We start from the raw sequence: 18,568 nt of genomic DNA on the forward strand, positions 1-18,568 counted from the left end.
CCCACTGGTTTCCTCTTATTCTGAGGCTCTGTCTCTGCCTCCCTCCAAATCTTTCAGGGTCTCTACCTCCTCATTTCTTCCATGTCCTCATCTCCGTCCCTCTCCTGAGCTCCTCAGACCTTGGTTTGTCCTTGGCCACCACAGCTGTCACCCTGTTGAACTGGGTCTGTTTGAATTCTCAAGGCTCCCTGCAAACAGGAACTGAGTCCCCAGGACCTAGCACAAGCCCTGCTGCCTAAGTACGCTGTCAACAAAGGTTGTTGAATGCATGTGACGTGACCGTGTGTTTCATTTTTGTGGTCACTTGTCTCTCCCTCCCTTTCACCATGTCCCTCACTGCCTTGGACACTGGGGGTCCCTTTCTCTGAGTCTCTGTGGCTACTTCTCTTCCTTCGCTAGATCTCCTAACCTGGATTTTTGACTTACTCTTTATAAGGACCTTGGGTCTTTCCTTGGTTCTGCCCTTGGTAACAGCCCTGTCTCCTTGCCAAGACACGTTTTATGTTACTTCTGGATTTTCTCTCCTGTTTCTGCAACTGTCTCCCTCATTTCTGAACTCATCCTTTCTTCAATCGCATCAGACTCTCCTCAGCTCTACCCTCTCTCCTTTTCTTTCCCCTCCCCGAAACTGGACCCTGGCCTTGCAGCCTTTTCTGCTTAGCCCTGCACCCTCCCCCATAGTTGGCTCAGGCCCACCACAACGGTCTCACTCCGCCCGGCAAATCCCTTTTCTTAGCCACGCCCCTGCCCTAGTCCCGCCTTGCAAGCCTTGTCTCTCCAGGAGCCCCGCCCCACCCCGCAGCCGAAGCTTCTCCGCTTAGCCCCGCCCCAGCGCTGGCCGCACTCCTATCAGAGGCCGCCACCCGCCCCGCCCCGCCCCGCCGCCGCACTTCCTCCGCGGGCCCGTGCCGCCTACCTGCCGGGTACCGCTCGTTGACCGGCCAGCTGTCCACCTGCAGGGTGGCGTTGCCGCCGCTTCGAGTGAAGCGCACCACGTGGTATTTGCCGTCGCTTACGATGGCGTTGGGCTCATCGATGGTAATGTCGTCCGTGCCTACGTTAAAGATCACCCCCACGGTGCCCTGGTCCTGGGGACAGGGAGGTGGAGGTCAGCGACCGGAGGGAGCAACCATTCACCCCTTCTAGTGGTTACTCCTGTGGCCACCACCAGCCCAGCTCCGCAGCACTTTACAGCTTTACAAGGCACCTTTCCCAGGTCTCAACCGCTGGAGGAAGTGGGCAGGCTTGCTCCCCTTCCCTACTTCTCAGGGAAGTAACCTGAGGCCAGAAGTGGGGGCTGGCCTGGGTCCGGAGGGCCTTCCACTAACCACACCTGTCTCCTGCCTTCCGGTTTGTCCCGGATATTCACAAATATTCGTAGAGCACCTACTCGGTGCAAGGACCAAGCTAGGGACCAGCTCGGGGCATGGAGGGCAGAGGCCTCCCTAAGGCACGACCAGCAGAGAAGTCCACAGAAGCCGGCCTCTGCCAGAGGAAGGTCTAACCCCCAGCCCCTCCCCAGTCCCCAGCCTCCAACCTCTCCTCCCCAGGATGCTCTGTACCAAGCAGGCCCCCAGGGGGCTCCCACCTGCACCAGAGCATCAGAACTGCCTCTCCTGGCAGCCTCTCAGTTCCAAAGTAGGTCAGGCTCTGAGTGTGGGGGTGGCCCCTCTGCAGCCATTGGGGTGGAGGTAGGGAGTGTAGACTGTGTGGTTGGTGGGATGGATGCCCGAAGAGTTGAGGGACAAACTATGCTAGACTGACCATGGAAAGGGGATCACGGGGGTGTCAGGGTAGGGGGTGGAGCTAGGGGCTAGGGAAAGACAGGCAGAGGACAGACAAGGACTGAGGCCTGGAGAAGGGGAGCAAAGACCCTAAGCAATCTCTGGGACCCAGGCCTAGGGATCACCCTGCAGAGACTACCCAGGATCAGCCCAGGAAGAGTTCTGCCTGTGGTGCTAGAGTGAGAGGGAGGGCTTCACCAAACCCCTAAATCATGCCAGGCTCTGTGTTGATACTGTGCATGCATGCCACACTAACCCGCCAAGGAAGCTCATAGCTCCCCATTTCATCAAGAAAGAAACTGAGGCTCAGCATAGTTAAATAACATCTCAAAATCTTGCAGCTCATGAGAGGGAAACTCCAGATTTGAACCCCAGCTAGTCTGACTTCAAAGCCAGTGTTCTCTCCCTTTGCCCACCAGTCTTAGAAGACCCTGACTCAAAGAGGTACGGGTACGGGATGATCAAAGAGCCTGCTGAGGCCAATCTACCTCTAAGACCAAAGGCATCTAACCAAGCCAATGAAGGCCCACTGGGTGCTAAGCCTGAGCCCCTGCTTCATTTCTCTGGACCTCCTAGCAGCAGTCCTGAATGCAGCCTCAGCCCTCCTCCCACAGGGAACAGACACCCACACAGGTTCACTCAGGCCCCCTGGCTCACACACTGTCAGGCACCCAACCCATCATAGAAACACACTCTACTCCTGCAGTCTTCTGAAAAGACTGCCCCAGTCTGGCCTGAGCATGAGGAACATTCAGCTGCCACCTCCTTCCTTCATCTAGCAGAGCTGAGAGGCTTGGTGGCACTGGGGGTGTCAGCAGTGGCGGCTCACAGATGGGGCAAGGGTTGGGGTTTGGCACAGAGTTGGGGGATAAGGTTTGCATAGGCTCACTTTGAGACCTATGTCCTATCCCTTTCCACTTGTGGGGTCCAGCTGTCTCCTTCCCAAAACCTGGGAAAACCACATACATATATGCTTACACACACACACACACATTCATGCACACACACATTCATGCACACACATGCATTCATGCACACACACATGCATTCATGCACACACATGCATTCATGCACACACATTCATGTACATACACACATGCATTCATGCATGCACACACACATGCATTCATGCACACAGTCATACATGCATTCAGCCTCTCTCCTCAGATGCAGTAAAGCCGGGAAACTGAGGCTGGGCTTGCCTAACAAAGAGTATTAGCAAGCCCCACCCATCCACCACCCACAGACTGACAACATCCCCAGGGAGACGGGCTGATCATCTGCTCCCCACACACGGGAAGGGAACAGTCGATCCTCCTCGGTACTATTGTTAGTAATAATATCACCCAGAATAGTATCAGCTCCCTGGATTCCTCTGAGGATTTCTCCCCACAGGCTCAGCCCAAGTGATGGCGGTCAAGGAGCACATGCAGTCTGGGAGCCAAGCTGGCAGAGGGCCGGCCAGGGAGCTGGGAGACAGGACACCTGGGTTTCCTAGGAGGCAGCCAAGCTCAGGGCCCTGCACTCCGGGGGAGAGGCAGCTCCCCAGAGCCTCTCCCAATGTGAAGTCAGTTGTCACTTCTGTTAAAGTCATTAATTCCTAATTCCCCAATTACCTCATTAGGCGGCGGTGGGGAGAACGCAGCCGCTCCTACAGCAAATAATTATGGGAGTCAAAATTAATTTGGCAAAGTGGAGCGACGCTTTATTAGAAACGTCAAATTGCTTTTCTCTTATTTTGCTGCCGCCTCCCCACTCTCTGAGAGCTGCTACTGACGCTGTGGTGGGAGCTGATGTGTCACCCAGGGAGGAAGGGGCTTGGGGGCTGCTCCCAAGGGGCCTCAGCCTGTCTGGTGCCCAACTCCCCCGTCAAGGCTGGCTCCTCTCATGGACCCCCACCCTTGCCAGGCCTCTTCACCCTCGGGCAGGCCCCCATCTTCTCTGCCCTCTGCAGTACCCAGCACCAGTACTTGTTCCTCTATAGCTTTTCACTAGGTGAGGCCTGTGCACAACTGTTGGGAGGGAAAAGGAGGCAATCGCTTCTCCTCACACCCTGCCCCCCTTGTCTTTTGTCCTCAGTACTGAAGGAACGCTATACCCTAACCTAACAGGCACAAAGGCACACAGTCCTGCCCAGGAAGCTGATGAGAGATGGTCAGGATACTAGCTAAAACGGCATGCTCGCTACGTGCTTCACATACATGATCTTCTTCAACCTCCCAACATCCCTCTGTCCTCTTCCTATGCCACTCCACAGATGGGGGAACGGGTCAGACAGCTGTGGTGACTTGCACAAAGACAGAGCAAGGAAGTGGCAAATTGGGATTCCAACCCAGACCATCTACTGCAAGCTATGCAGAGCCTCGCATGAGGGAGAAGAGCGAGGAGGAGCAGCCCTCACTCACAGAGGACAGAGGGAAACCCAGTCACACCCCGCCACCCAGAAAGGCAACTGAAACAACTGCAAACACTACTCCATGGGGAAATACACATCTATAGATACACTCCATCAGCTATCACGAGACCCAGTCTCTGTCTTCATCCCCCACTGTCACCGCCGTCACTCCTGACACACATCACCGTGCATCCAGTCCCACACTGTCGTCTGCAGCTACACTGTCTCTCACATACTGGCTGCCTCTTACCATTCTAGATAACTGCCTGTCCCGCTGACACTGGCACAGAACTGCTAGGCCTCTTCTTGGGCGTGACTGCTGTTCCACTTGCTAGTGCTCCTTCTGCACCCCTTCCTCATCTGCTGCCACTTCCACCCCAGCTCTGCTGTGCCCACAGGAAGTCTCCCCTCATACTCCTTCCTTCACACTCTAGTGATGGGGTGGGGTGGGGTGCAGACCTGGGATGCTTAAAAGCTACTGTTTAATGAAGGCCAGTGACTGTGTTCCCAAGCAGGTAAGAAGAGATCAGAGCCCACACAGCCTCTTCCCTGGCTTCCTCTCTCCCCTTCCAGCTAACTGCCCTCCTGAGAGCCAGGGGCCCTCACCCAGAGCCTTCCAGCCCACAGAGCCTGGCCAGCCTGCCTGATCCCCACAGCATAGGAGTTCCGGCCAGGGTCGACATGTGAAATACAGGCAGGGAAACAAGGTGGCTGTTAGGGGTCAGGAATGTACAGATAAAGACTGAGGGCAGAGGCTTAGGATCGAAGACTGTGGTGAGGGGTCAAGGGAGAGGGTGAAACTGGAAATGAAATGGAGCAATACCAGAGGTCATAGGGAAGGGTGCGAGGCAGAGTCACAGACAGGAGAAAGGGCAGGGAAAGAAAAGGGACCACCTGCAGACTTGGGTTCAACAGGACACAAAAAAGTGAGTCAAGGAGCTGCAGATATGGTAGAAGGCCCATAGGTAGACCCTGGGAAGGAACCAAGGTCAAGGCGGGCAGCAGGCACAGGGAAGGGGCTAAGGCCACGGGTGGAGCTGAGCAGAGAAAGGCAGAGCCAGGTGGGACCCGAGATCAGGGTGGGGATGTAGGGCTGGGCCAAGAACTCAGTGAGGAGTGAACCCAGCCAGAGAGACTGTAGGGGAGACAGGGTAAGGGGCTGCTGGGAGGGCAAAGGTCACAAAAGCAGAAGTCAAGGGCAGCCCAGAGGTGGGGCAAAATCTAGAGGCAAGATGAAGCTGCAAGGGTGGGCTGCCCTGGGGCAGGTAGGTAGGAAGGAGGGGCAGGAATAAGTGCAGGACACAGTGGGCTAGCCTAGCTGGTCTAGGAGTGAGCAGGCAGCAGCTCAGAGGAAGTCACAAATGAGGGATATCTCCTAAGGCTACAGGAGAATGGCCCAGAAGGCCCAAAGAGGCCCTTGACTGTGTTTAGGAAGGTCAGAAGACGCAGGTGGTCTCAGGGAGTAGGGAGCTCGAGGTACTCGAATCAGATGCGAGGGTGGATCTGGGAGTCTCGGTGAATAAATGAGAGGAGGGAAGGGTCTCAGAAGCAAAACTTCTTAGCAGGAAGCTCCAGGGATGAAGGAACAGAGGTTCTGAGGGGTCCCCATGAGGGAAGACTTGAGGTGTTGATCCCATGGCAATGACGGACTGAACTGATTTGGAAGCAGGATGCTTTGGGTTGAAGGGCTGGGGCCCAGGGTCCTTACGATGTGCAGCTGCAGGTAGTCTCCAAGGCCAGAGGCGCTGTCCACTCGTACCAGCACAGCACTCCGCTGGTGGGTGCTGAAGCCCACGGCCAGGCGATCCATCCTTGTGCTGGGCCTGTCATTGGGGGGCCACGTGTAGGTGATAAGCGCTCCCCCCTTCCCAAAGATGTATGTGGTCCCGGCTGCAGAGAGAAAGGGAGACAAGGAGAAATGACATCAGGAGGACGAGGTCAGCAGGTCCTCAGGGTTGTGACCAGAGGACTGGAACCCCAGGTCTAGATGTGGGACTTCAACTGTGATACCCACAGCAGCCACCAGCCCTGCAACCCCAGGGAGCAGTTGGAAGGCGGGTGCCTGAGTGAGAGCCTGTGCACGCGCACAGACAGATGTAGCTGCCTCATCAAGAATTCTAGCTTTAATTACAGCAAAATGGAGAGGTAATAGAGTGACACAGAGACCCCAGAGAGAAGCTGCAAGGAGACCGAGAAGACAAGAGTGCTGTGGGCAGGAAGGACCCAGGGGGTCCGGTCCTGACTGGCTTCACTTCTCCCAGGCCTGGCAGAGGTGACAGATCCAAGGTATGTGCTTCTTTGGGGCCAGAGCTGAGCAGGCACCAAGGCACAAAGGAGCCCCAGGTGATGGTGGGACGATGAGCAGAGCTGTGTGCAGCTCTGACTCATGGTCAGAGCTGGCGCCCTCCAACATCTCCCCATCCTCATCCCTCTCCTGGCTTGCACAGGACTCCCTGCTTCCGCCCTAACCCAGGGGGCTGCCTGGGTCCCAAAGCAGAAAGGTGCTGGAGCCCTGCCCAGAAAGGAAGAGAGAGCCATGGGGTGGGGAGGGTGGGGGGGGAGGGGAGATTGACAGCCAGAGGAGGAAGGAGGCAGAGAGACAGATGGACAGAGAAGGACAGAGAGGGGTGTAGGTGAGAGAAATGGGAGAGTGGGAGCCGGAGATAAAGGCTCCTTCTCCCAGCCCTCCCCCACCCCACCCTCTCTCCCCTTCTCCCTCTCTTCTTCGCCAGCCGGCTGCTGGGGGCGGGTGTGAGGTCCCTAACGATCTCAGCCCCAAAATAAACCCCATTAGTCGCCATGTTCCCTCCTGCGGCTGACTGAGCTCCCTGGGGGTGGGGGTGGGGGGGCTGGTCACCCAGTTTCCCGGAAAGGAGCCTTGTCTGGGAGCCCTGGAGGACTAGTACTCCAGGGCCTGCAGAGAAGGGAAGGGAAGAGAACAATCTTGCATTCTTTAGAACATAAATGGAGCAGATGAGATTCATAAAACGCTTAATTAAATAATTAGCCACTAACGACTCCTCTCAAAGCACTTCTTGTGGGGAGAGGGGTTCAAGGGAGGACTTAGAAAAGGAGAGAGACAGATGAGGCCTGAGGGCAAAAGCCTGGAGGGAGAGAAAAATGTCAGTCTGGGGATAGGAGAAGTCGGTTCAGGAACTGGAAGCCTTTGTGGGCAGGAGGGCCTCCAGCACTTCTAAGGAGCAGGCTTACCAGCAGCCAAGGTAGTGGCCCAGCTGGTAACACCAGGCCAGGTTCCTCAGGTACCTCGGGGTCTCTCAGCTCAGGGACTTGAACCCCCTTGTAGTTGGGGCAATCAGGGGTGAGGAGGCTCCATCCCAGGGATCTCCTAGGACCCCAAAGGAGAGGGGCTGCCTAAGTGCCTTGGGGGAAGCCACCATCTGCAGACCCAGGGAGGGGCTGAAGAGAGAAGGGAAGACTGCTGCCTGGTTCCCAAAGAGGCAGTGAGGCCAGCAGGGGGTTAGGGGAGGCAGGAGCTGTGGGCCCCTTTGCTGTTCCCCAGAGCACCCACCATCAACACCTTCCATCTCCCCAGAGTGAGAAGTGACCTCAGGAGGAAGGGCAGGAGGGAAAGAACCACCTGGATGTCTAATAACTGACATCTCATCCCTGCCTGTGGCCAGGAAAGCACCCTCAACAAACAGAGGGGTCTTGGCTCTGCCCTCTCCAGACTCAGGTGTCCTTTCTACCTGAGGACCCTGTAGGCACAGTGGTAAGCACTGAACCCTCAGGATGGGGCCCCAAACTGAGTGTGGAGAGTTGGCTGAGAGTGGGGTATGCAGTGAGCCCCACCCCCACCCTATGTGGTCACCTGCCTGGAAGGGCAGGGCCTGGAGGTGGGGAGCCCAGTAGGCCTCAGCCTTAACAGTCTCTCCACTCCCAGCACTGCAGCACTCCGGAAAATCGGCTGTTTCCATGGCAACCGTAATACCCAGGGTCCTCCTCCCCCCTCCACACAAGCTGCATATCTGAATTTGCGGGGTGGGGTGGGCCAGGGGAGCAGAGATGCTGACCTTCCTCCACACACATTCCTACCCTCACCTCCTTCATCACAGGCTGCAGCCTATTCACCCCCAAGCTCCAGGGCCTCCCATTCAGAGAAGGCTTTATTGGGTTTCTTGGTCCCTTAGACCAGGGAAGGAAACCCAGTCTACCTGCAGGCTGCCTCCAAATCCCCCCCAGTCTAGAAGAAAAGAGGCCGTTTCTCTTCACTTTCCCACCCCTGATCCCAGACAGCAAACACATCACCATGTTCAGAACCCTGTTGGTGCCCAGAGAGGGCAGGAGGAAAAAGCAGGCCTAATGCCCCATTGGGCAATGAGACAGGAGGGATCAGAGGCGGTGCCCAGCGCCCAAGCCCCAGGCCCCACACCCACACAAAGGCTGCGACGCACCCAGCTGCACACAAAGACCCATCGTGGAGAGGCAGACCCCAGACAGGAGGCGAAGCAGCCAGGAAACATGGCAGTGAAGGCACAAAGACAGACCATAGAAGGCGGCCCCAGGGCAGGGGCTGGCCAGGCGCGGGACAGGGCGCACACAACCCCGCCAAGGCCCGGAGCACACAGGCTGCCCAGCCCAGACCTCCCATGGGATTTATCACCCAGCTGCTCTCACACTGCAGCCAGTTTATTAGGCTGGGCGGGCCTGTAAAGCCTAAGGGCGTTTATTACACTGTGTGGGGACGGGGCGGAGGGACACTTCTTGGTCAGAAGAGGTGAAGGATGAATGGTTTATTGGACTGGGGCGGCAGTAATTACCCTGGGGAGACATTTCTCTCCCCAGCACCACGGCCGCCTCCTGAGCGCAGAAGGCTGAGGTTTGGAAGGAACGCGGAGCTGGGAGGCGGGGCTTCCGCCAGGCCCCTCCCGCGCTGCGCTCCGGAGGCGCCTACAGCCTCTCACCCCTGCAAGCTGTCACCGGTCCTGCCCACAGACTCCCCCAGGGAAGGCACAGCGCCTTCTAGGAGACACAGAGCCCAGAATAGGGCACCACAACTAGAACCTCTGACAGGCTCCAGAAACGGTTTGAAAGGCAAGAGGGGCCTAACCCGAGGCCCAAAAATGTTGGCCAAGGGTGGTTTACACCAATTGTTTTTGACCTCCCTAGGAAACCACTAGTGAGCTGAATTGTGCATAATGTTTCAGAGAGTAGAAATGTTATGCACAACTCAGACCTGAAGCCTAAGACAAGAGAGCCTCTGGCCAGACCCAAGATGCCACAGGCCCAGGTTGGCACCTTCTGCCCACACCCAATATAGTCTTCTCAATACCTCCTAGACCCAGAAATTCACTGTTCCAGTGAAACACTCTAAATGTTCAAGAATCTTCCATGCAGTCCCACACACACCTGCATTCTAGAAAAATAAAAACCAACCAACCATTAATAATGGTTAGCTAACCCAGACCCAAACAACATAATCATCCACGTAGAAAACCACCCATGCAATGATGCCCCTGTGGTTAAAACTACATGTGCAGAACCTCTGCCTGCCTGTGTCCCTGCAGCCTCAGAAGCCATGAAAAAAACCTTTTGGAAGATCTAGAATTGTGAGAGGATAAAACATCCTGCACAACCCAGAAAAGCCATGGCCGGAGTGCTCACAGCCCACACCAGCGCTTTCTACATGAACCTTTACATCCCACATGGGGAAGTCTCTACTGGTCCAGACGCCTGTGCTCAGCTGTCTCCTGATCAAGGATCCCAGAATACAGGCTTTCATTTCTTAACCATAAACCATCCAGTCAGAAATCCAAGTAAACACACCCTGTTCAGAATCAAAATAAATGCTAGCCCCCTTTATGAGCTGGAGTGAGAAATCTGGAACGCATGGAAGCTACTGAGTCAGAACTTAGCAGGGATTGACCATTTCATTCCCAGCTCAAGAGTACCAGAAATGAACATGGGGGGTTGGGAGGAACCTCAAGGACTCTGAAACCAGAACTGGGGGTCCAGAGCCAGAAGAGTGTCACCCCTGGGCTCAGCACATTTTCAGGACCCAGATGTCACAGTCCTCCCATGCCCAAGACAGATTATCAGGTACAAGAGTGGCAATGGGTGTCTGGTAGGTAGGGACATTATGTAACAGGAGAGGTTAGGGGATGGCAGGGTAAATGGGGGATGTATGAAGAGAAGAGGGGATCAAAGGCAAAGAGAAACACAGACTCCAAAAGAAGGCAAGTGGAGAAGCTGGTGCAGGAAGGAGAAAGGGTGCCTCCCACTGGGGATACTAGGGAGACACTGGGCAGAGAGGAAGCCTGGCCTGGAAAGGCCTCCTGAGCTGTCCTGGTCCTCTAGCCAAGTGTAGGGTCCAAGAAGAGCCTGTCTTTTCACCTTCACCACCATGGTTAACGGTTAACAGTTAACGGGAGGTGACGGTTAATGGGTTAAACTTTCAGCCAAGACAGGTGGCCTTGTCCCTTGGTCTTGTCACTTCTCCTCCTCCTTTCCTTGGGTCCTCATCCTGCCTCTCAGCTGCCCCACCCTTGACAGGCTCCTCCCCCACACCTCTCACCCCCTTCCATCACCATCCAAGAGCACCCACCAGCCAGCTCCTCCTGCTTCCACTAGGCACTGGCCCTCTTTCTCCTCTGCACAGCAAAAGGGTAGCCATCTCTGAGGCGATCCCAAGGCCAACATTCCATACCCTGCCCCCCATACTCTTCTGGCCACTTTCATTTCCTCTGTCCAGCTTTTGCTCCTTCACAGAATCTTCCTTGGGCACTCTGGCTCCCAGGCCCTTCTGACAATCTGCTCAGGGTCCTTCAGCCAGTTCCTCTCTCCTACACCTTTCTCTCCCACCCTCTTTTCATCCTGCAAAGCTCCCCAGTATCCCTGACTTCCTTTTCCTATCTCACCCCTTTAGGCTTTGCCTCACTGCCCAGAAAGATCATGGCCTATCTGGGCACTTTTGGGGTGACACTGGGCCTCAAGGGAGCCAGAAGAAGACAATGAAAGGAGGAAGTCAACAAAGAGCCAAAGAGTTCCTGGGGAGGGGGAGGGAATTAAGATCCAGGAGCAAGGGGTTGGTTGGGGTCATGGAAGAAGAGAAGGAAACTGAAAAGTGATGCAGGAGAGGAGCCAGGTGGGACAGAGACAAGATGAGGCAAACTGTGTTGGGGATGAGAGAATAAAAGGATGGAGGAGAGAGTTTGAAGGAACTCCTCCAAGAAAATCGGATAAATATAAAACAGAAGCATGAAAAGGAAAACAAAGTTAAAGTAGGAGAAAAGGAAGAGGACCAGAAAATGAGCAGAAAGTTTGAAGGTGATACAGTGGCACGATTGGGAAGCAAAGATGGACTGGCATGGAGCAATAATGGGGAGGCAACCAGGGGCACAGATGGGAAGGGCGAAAATACAGGAATGGAAGATGATGGAGGAACAGAAATGGAGTAAAGAATGAGAGGTGATGGAGAGACAGAAACAGGAAGTGATGAAGGTACAAGGATAGGAAGGGAGAGAAGTGCTGAAATGGGAGGCCACCTGGGTGAGAACTGATGAAGGCACAGCAATAAGAGGGAATGGGAGCATGGAGCTGTAAAAGAACCCCAATGGGAGGTGACGGACATGGAAGGTGAGAAGACAAGGCACAGAGGAGACAGGACATGGATGGGAGGACAGGCATGTGAAGTGGATGAGAGTACAGGAATGGGATGGGATGGAGGCACAGAAATGGGAGGTGAGAGAGGCACAGAGATGGAGGTAATGGGGCTACTCTCTGAAAAGTAATAACAAGGTACAGAGATGGGAAGTGATGAGTAGACTAAAATGGGAGTTGACGAGGTCCCTGGGATGCAAGTGACAGAAGCTCTGAGATGGAATGTGGAGGGACTGAGATGGAAAGTGATGGGGCTGACATGAGATGAAATAAAATGTGAAGAGGGCCGGATGTAGAAGGTAATGGGGAGGACAGAGCTTGGGAGTGATGGGAGCACAGAGTATGGAGGACAGAGATGGAAGGTGATGGGTACAGAGGTGAGAAGCGATGGCATGCAGAGAATCTTAGGGGTCTAAGATATGAAGTGATGGAGGGCCTGAGATGGAGATGAGGAAGGGCAGAAATGAGAAGTGATGGAAGTCAGAAATGGAAGGTGATGGGGTCTGAGAAAGAAGGTGAAGTTTTTCAATGGATGGTCATGAGGGGCAGAGATAGGAGGTGATCGTAAGTGGACAGCAACAGAGGACTGACAGGCGGTGAGCCTGGAAATAGGAAGTGCTGGGCCTACAGAGGTGAGATGCTAGGGGTCAGAGGCAGAGGCAGAGCAAGGATGAGGGGATATGGAGGGGAGACACAAGAGATGAGGTGAATGGGGATGGGAGAATGGCAGGACTGTGGAGTGAGTTGGGAAGTGATGGAAGGCCAGTCATGGGAAAAGAAGGGAAGGTTTCTGGAGGGACAGAGTAAAATAGAGATACATATGAAGAGGTCAAGAAGGAAGAAACAGGACATGTCAGAGGCAGAGATGACATATGTGACAGAAGTGGGAGGGAGGTGAAGGGGGAGAAATGACAGACCAGGGATGGAAGGGTAAGGGTGAGGGTGAGGGTGAGGCAGAGGTGGAGGCAAGACAGATGGAGAGATGACAAGGGGCTGAGATGGAGGAGATGATGCGGAAGAGAAATGGAAGGCAGAGCTGCACGGAGATGAAAGGACAGGCAGGACAGGGAGGAGAGGGAAGTAGAAGAAGATAAGGAACCAGACCTAGGGGTAAGCAGGTTTAGATGAGGCAAGGAGGCAAAGTGCTGAAGACAGAGATGAGGGCGATGGGGGAGAGGAGAGATGGAGGCAAGGGTGGGGCTGAGATGATGGGAGCTGGAGATTGGAGGTGAAGGGGCTCCGGGAGGCAAAGCAGAGGGGCCGGGCTCGGCGTGCACAGCTGGGGTGGGGCCCGCGGGGGCCCGACTGCGCACACGGGAAGCCCCCCCACCCCACCGGGCCAACCGGCTGGCCAGCATCGACAGTGCCACTTACCGTGGCCGCCGCGGGTGAGGAAGGGCATGCGGTTGATGGCGATGGGCACGGTGCCGTGCTTGCTGTGGAAGTGGTGGACGTGGTGGGTGGTGCTGAGGCTGGAGGAGACCCGGGCCCCCTCGGCCGCCCCCAACAGCAGCAACAGCAGTAGCAGCGGCAACAGCGGCAGCAGAAGTGGCGGCAGCGGCGGTGGCGGCGGCGGCAGGGGCCCAGCCAGGGCGGGGGGGCGGCGCGGGCACCCCCCCGGCCCGCTCCCCCCGGGGGGCATTTCGGCCCGGGGGCAACCACCTCACAGCCACATGGCCGGGGGCGGGGACGCGGGGCTACGCAGCCCCGCGAAGCCCCCCTCCGGCTCCGAGATCCGGGACTGGGGTAGGGATGAAGCAGAGGAAAACCAGAGCCCAAGCCTCGGTCTGGAGCCAACAAAATCAACTGGATCCCGCGGGGGAATCGGGGGTCAGCGGAGCGGCAACGCCAAGGTTCAGGACTCCTGGGTCCATCTCGAGGAGCTAGGGGTCTCTCTGCATCCCGGCGGGGTCGGATCGGCACAGAGGGCCGTCAGAAACCCGGGGGAGCGCCCGGGGGAGGGGGCATGGTGTCGAGTCGGAGAGGGAGGGGAGCGCGGGGGGGCAAGCAGGGAAGGGAGAGCGAGGGAAATCCTGCGGAAAAACCGAGCCGGGGAGGGGGGCGGTGCGGGCTGGAGGAGAGAAGAGGGACGGAGGCCTGGTTCCTCCGAAAGCGAGAGACCGACGGCGACTAGGGCCAGCCGCGCCGCTGCTGCCGCTGCCGCCCGACGGAGGCCGGGGGGGAAAAGGAGGGAGCGGCCGGGGGAGGGGGGCGGGAGAAGGGGGAAGGGAATCAAATCCGGGTGATGGGGGAATGAAGGGAGAGGAGAGGAGGGGAAAGGAGAGGAGGGGAGCGGGGCTGAGCAGAGGAAAGGCGCGAGCCTGCGAGATTCCGGCGGAGAGATGGAGGCAGCGGAGTGTTGCTGCAGAGGCTGAGAGGGCTGGAAGGGAGAGGGAGGGAGGGAGGAAAAAAGGGAGGGAGGAAGGGAGGGAGGGAAGAAGGAGAGTGGAGAGGGGAGGGGAAGGGGAGCGCGGGAGGAGGAGGGGGCAGGGCGGAGGGACGAGAGCGGCTCCCGATCTGCGGGCGGCGCTGGGCAGCTCCGCCGCGCGGCACCTGGCTAGCCCGCTCGGCGCTCGACTCTCCGCTGCGCGCTCCCGCCCCTCCCCCGCGCTGGACGCGCGCGCTCATCCTGCACCCCCCTCCTCGAGAAGGGACCCTGCTGAATAATGGAACAGGACTGAGGCTAGTAAGAGAGGCCACTTTCTTCCTCCCCACCGACCCCAGCTGGATAAACCCCAGTAATGCTCTCTGGCACAGCCTGCTGAGATGCCGCGGCGGCCACGTCTGCACGCACCCCTCGGAACACACGTGCACACTGAGATGTGGACCAGCTTGGGTATGGAGACATTCACGTGCCCATACAGGCACAGTGTGCGGGCAGGCACACAGGCTCAGACACATACTTGCATGCATGTGCTCACAGACACTGGCACACCAACTCACTCTCAGGGGAGCATGTACACATGCTCACAGGGGCATGCATACATGTGCACGCACACACGTTTGATCACAGGCCATGAATGGCCAACATACACACAGACACCTCTGCCCCCCAAGCTCACCCTCCAAAGTAAGGTCCACAGCATACAACGCACCCAGAGCCTTTAAGGTACTCAGGAATAACGCACGCCACACACATACAACTCCCCACCACCTCCCCAGAAGAATGCTCGCCCAGCCCCCTGAACAAGCCTCTCCTGGACTCCAATCCTTCCTCTCCAGTCCCACTGCCCCTCCCCCAGCCCCAACTTCTCCCTTCATGGGGTGTCTAGAGGACACCTGTCCACTGAGTGTCCCACTTAGGACAAAACCCTTCCTGGGCCACATATGTCAAGCTGAGGAAACCACTTCTCCTTCAGGATGCCCTCCAAGTGAGATCTGCCCCCCACCCAAAACTTTTGAACGCCTCTGGAAAGCACCTGTGGCCCCAGAGGTAAGCGCAGAGAGACTCCTTTCGGGTCGACAGGTACACACAACAACCTGCTTAGACTGGGGAGAGGGTGGGAAGGCAGAAGGTAGAGGAGGAGGGAAAGGAGGAGAGAGGTGGAGAGGGCACCTGGGGGAGCTGAAGAAACAGTGCAGCAGAGTGAGGAGGAGGGCTGGGTAAGAAAAGGACAGGAGGCAGGGGCGGGTGAAGTGAGAAAGGGGAGGGCTGGGAGAGAGGAGGCTGGGAGGGGCTGCAGAGAGCTGGCTCCTGTTTATTGATTCTGAACTCCATTTGGGACCAAAAACTGTCACCTTGAGCCCCATGTGCTGCCCCCAGCTCCAGGGTGCAGTCAGGACCCAGGACATCTCCCCAGGGCTGCTGCCAGTCCTCCATGTCTGCCACATGCCAGGGCCAGATTTGGCCCCCAGCCCTTTAGAAGTGAAGAAAGCCATCCTTGCCCTTGGAGGCACCCAGAGGAGGCTTCGCGTGGTACAGGGCCCAGCACTGTGCCATGCTAGAGGAGAGACCCCAGGCCAGAAGCAGGGCTAGAGCCCCCAGAGGCCACATCCTCCTCCTGCCCTCTCCATCCCGTTCTTGTGCCCCTACATCTGGAATATAGACTGACACAGCTCTGAGCAGGCAGAAAATTTATGGTCCCACAGGGAGGGAGGGAGGAGCCGGTGGTGAGATGCGAGGAAGGGAAACCGCCTAGAGGCCAATCAATACCAGTGAGTGGGAACTGAAGAGAGTGGGAGGTGGGCAAGTCTGAGGACAGAGAGGAAAACATAGAGGGTAAAAAAGAAGGGAGAGACAGAGGGGTGTAAGAGATCAACAGAGGCTGCAGAGATGAACAGAGACAGGGAGGCAGAGATGGTAGGGAACTGACCTCCTTGGAGAGGCCAAGACAGGCTCTGAAAGACAGAGGAGCAAGTAGGCCTGTTGGGAGCACCTCAGTCCCAAATCTCAGACCTGGGAAGTGTCTTCTTTGGGCCACCCTTTCTCATTTCGTATTCTCTTTTTCCTTTGCTGTCCACTTTCCTCCATCTCATGTTTTCTCTCCTGTCTTCCCAGAGCAGACATTCCTAAGCCTTAAAGGAACACAAAGTTCCCTGCATCCCCAGGAGTAGTCCCCATGTCACAGATGGAGAAATTGAGGCAGTAAGTGGGGGAAAGCTGTTCCGTAGATGTGACCTTTCCTCACCCTAGTCTCTCCCCCACCAGACAGCTGCACCCCACAGCCCCACCCTTCGGAGGACAGGCCCTGCTCCTTCTACCTTTGCCATTTCCACCCTCCTTCCTCTCTTGAGACTGGGTCATCTGTGCCCCCAGGGCCTCCCAGGGGTGAAGGCAGAGCTAACTGAACAGCCCTCTCTGCTGGGTTCATAGAAGGGCCCCAAGAAGACCTGCCATAGAAAGAAAGCAAGAAAAATACAGAGACAGGCTAGGGAGGAGTAGCCCCGGGAGAAGAGGGGATTGGGCCCCACTTCCCAGATTCCTGCCCTGCCCTCCAGGGTTAGAGGTCTCAGCATTACCCCAGGGCTAGAGCTCAGAGCAGCGGCACCCTGAGCCCCGCGTGGCTCCAGGTTGTACCCACCTTGTCTTAGCTCCACAGCTTTGGCTCAGGCTATGCCACCAGGCACAGAGACCAGTGCTTGGGGATGGTGATGACTCCCAAGATGCACCCTGCTCCCCAGCCCCAACTATCCCTGCCTCCCACCAGCCTGGAACCCAAAGAAGTTGTTCTTCCCATCTCTGCTGACACAACCTCCACTTCCCATCCATCTCATGCCCCCTTTCCAGAAGACTTCACTGTGTGGGAGTGAAGCAGTGACAATGGGCAGCAGCGCTTCCTGATCCTGACTCCTTCTACCCCAGGCAAGAAGTGCCCACCACGGGTACCACCACCACCCCCCCCAGGGACTAAATGAGCAGCAGGGAGTGACAGTCAGGAGCACCTAGGTTCCAGCCAAGCTCTCCCATTGACCCTCTATGACTTGGGGTGAGTAACCCTCTTACTGAGGCCTGGGTTTCCTCATCAGTTAAACACAAAACCCACTGCCTTCTCTGAGAATCAAATTAAAAGGGCTTTGTAAACTGTAAAACATGAAACTATTAGTGGGGAGTGTTACTATTAACAACAAAGTTAGCATCATTTCCAGACCTGTGCAAAGCTGAGTTAGCAGAGGGAAGAGGCCCAGCCGCAGCCAGGGATCTATGCCTTGGCAGTCAGGGTTGGAACACCCTCAGCTGGCCATTGTCTGGAGGCTTTGCAGAGAGCAGCAGGTCAGGCAAGGAAAATCCTGGGAAACAAGAGTTGGGATGTGGTGGTACCCAAGGGCTAGCCATGCCTTAGAACACCAGGAAAGCACTGAGGGAGATGGGGTAGACACTTTTTCAAAGGAGAAAAAAAAAAACTAACACCAGCCAAGAGCTCCTGGACCCAGTAGGTTTCTCCTCTAAGAAACTCAGGACTCATGCCCAGATGACGAAGGTCCTGCTATGGAGGCAGGAGCACTGACTGGGGTCTCATCCCAGATCTGCTATGAACTTCCTCCAGAAATTGACTGTTCCTCTCCAGCATTATTCCATGTCTGTAAAATGGAGATGCTCTGTGTGTGTGTGTGTGTGTGTGTGTGTGTGTGTGTGTGTGTGTGTGTTTCTTCCCAGGCAGCTGACTTTTCTGCTTGGTGTTTCAGCAGGACCCCAGGGAAGATGATTCAAGCGATGCTGAGGAGGCTGCTCTCTGCCCACCCACTCCGGCCCAATCATCCAAGGGAAACACCAAAGCCACCCCACAGAGTAGAAGTTTGCCTCCCTGCCATTCCTGTCCCAGCTGCCCTCCCTCTGCAAGGCTCTAACCAGCTGCTGGCCACCAACCACTAAGAACTGGGTGCTGCTGCTGAAGCTGCCCTCTCTGGGGAGGGCTCTCAAACAGAATGCAAGTTGGCAAGCAAATGCCCAGCCTGGGAGGAGAAGAACCAAATGAGGACAGTGGAGAGTGACCTTGTGGCTCAAGGGGACAAACAGCAGCTGGTATTCTTGGGGAAGCAAGAGGGGCCCATTCTAGGGAAACCAGCTGTCCAGCAGCCTGGCCTCCTGGGAGCCTCCAGAGCCTGTCCTCTAGAGTGTCATCCTGTTCTCATCAGGAAATAACAGATTCCCACTTCATGCCCTGAGGGCAACAGAGCAAAGAGGGTGCAGGTTAGCCCTTCTCCCTGTCCAATAGTGTGTGTGTGTGAGGTACGAGTACATGTAAGACCATCACCAAATCACACAGAACAGCAGCAAGTTCACCCCATTGAGGCTGACACCTTTGGTTTGGGGTGAAGGGAGCAGGGTCCCAGC

General features: G+C 56.3%; 1 protein-coding gene across 31 annotated transcripts in view; it reads right to left on the reverse strand.

The window, feature by feature from the left end:
* Nucleotides 1–18,568, reverse strand: part of NRXN2 (neurexin 2) — a 115,516-nt gene that overhangs the window by 23,222 nt on the left and 73,726 nt on the right. For 27 of the 31 annotated variants that reach the window (XM_039470727.2, XM_039470729.2, XM_039470730.2 and 24 more), the window contains 2 exons: nt 5,888–6,069; nt 917–1,088 (listed from right to left, as the gene is read on the reverse strand). In XM_039470727.2, coding sequence (XP_039326661.1) covers nt 917–1,088; nt 5,888–6,069 — 354 coding nt within the window. Of the gene's footprint in view, nt 1–916; nt 1,089–5,887; nt 6,070–13,170; nt 14,309–18,568 lie in introns of those variants that run through there. The other 4 variants (XM_074401657.1, XM_039470735.2, XM_074401658.1 and 1 more) reach the window with 2 other exon arrangements.

The sequence above is a fragment of the Saimiri boliviensis genome, chromosome 6 (assembly GCF_048565385.1).
Source record: "Saimiri boliviensis isolate mSaiBol1 chromosome 6, mSaiBol1.pri, whole genome shotgun sequence".
Taxonomy (NCBI): Eukaryota; Metazoa; Chordata; class Mammalia; order Primates; family Cebidae; genus Saimiri; species Saimiri boliviensis.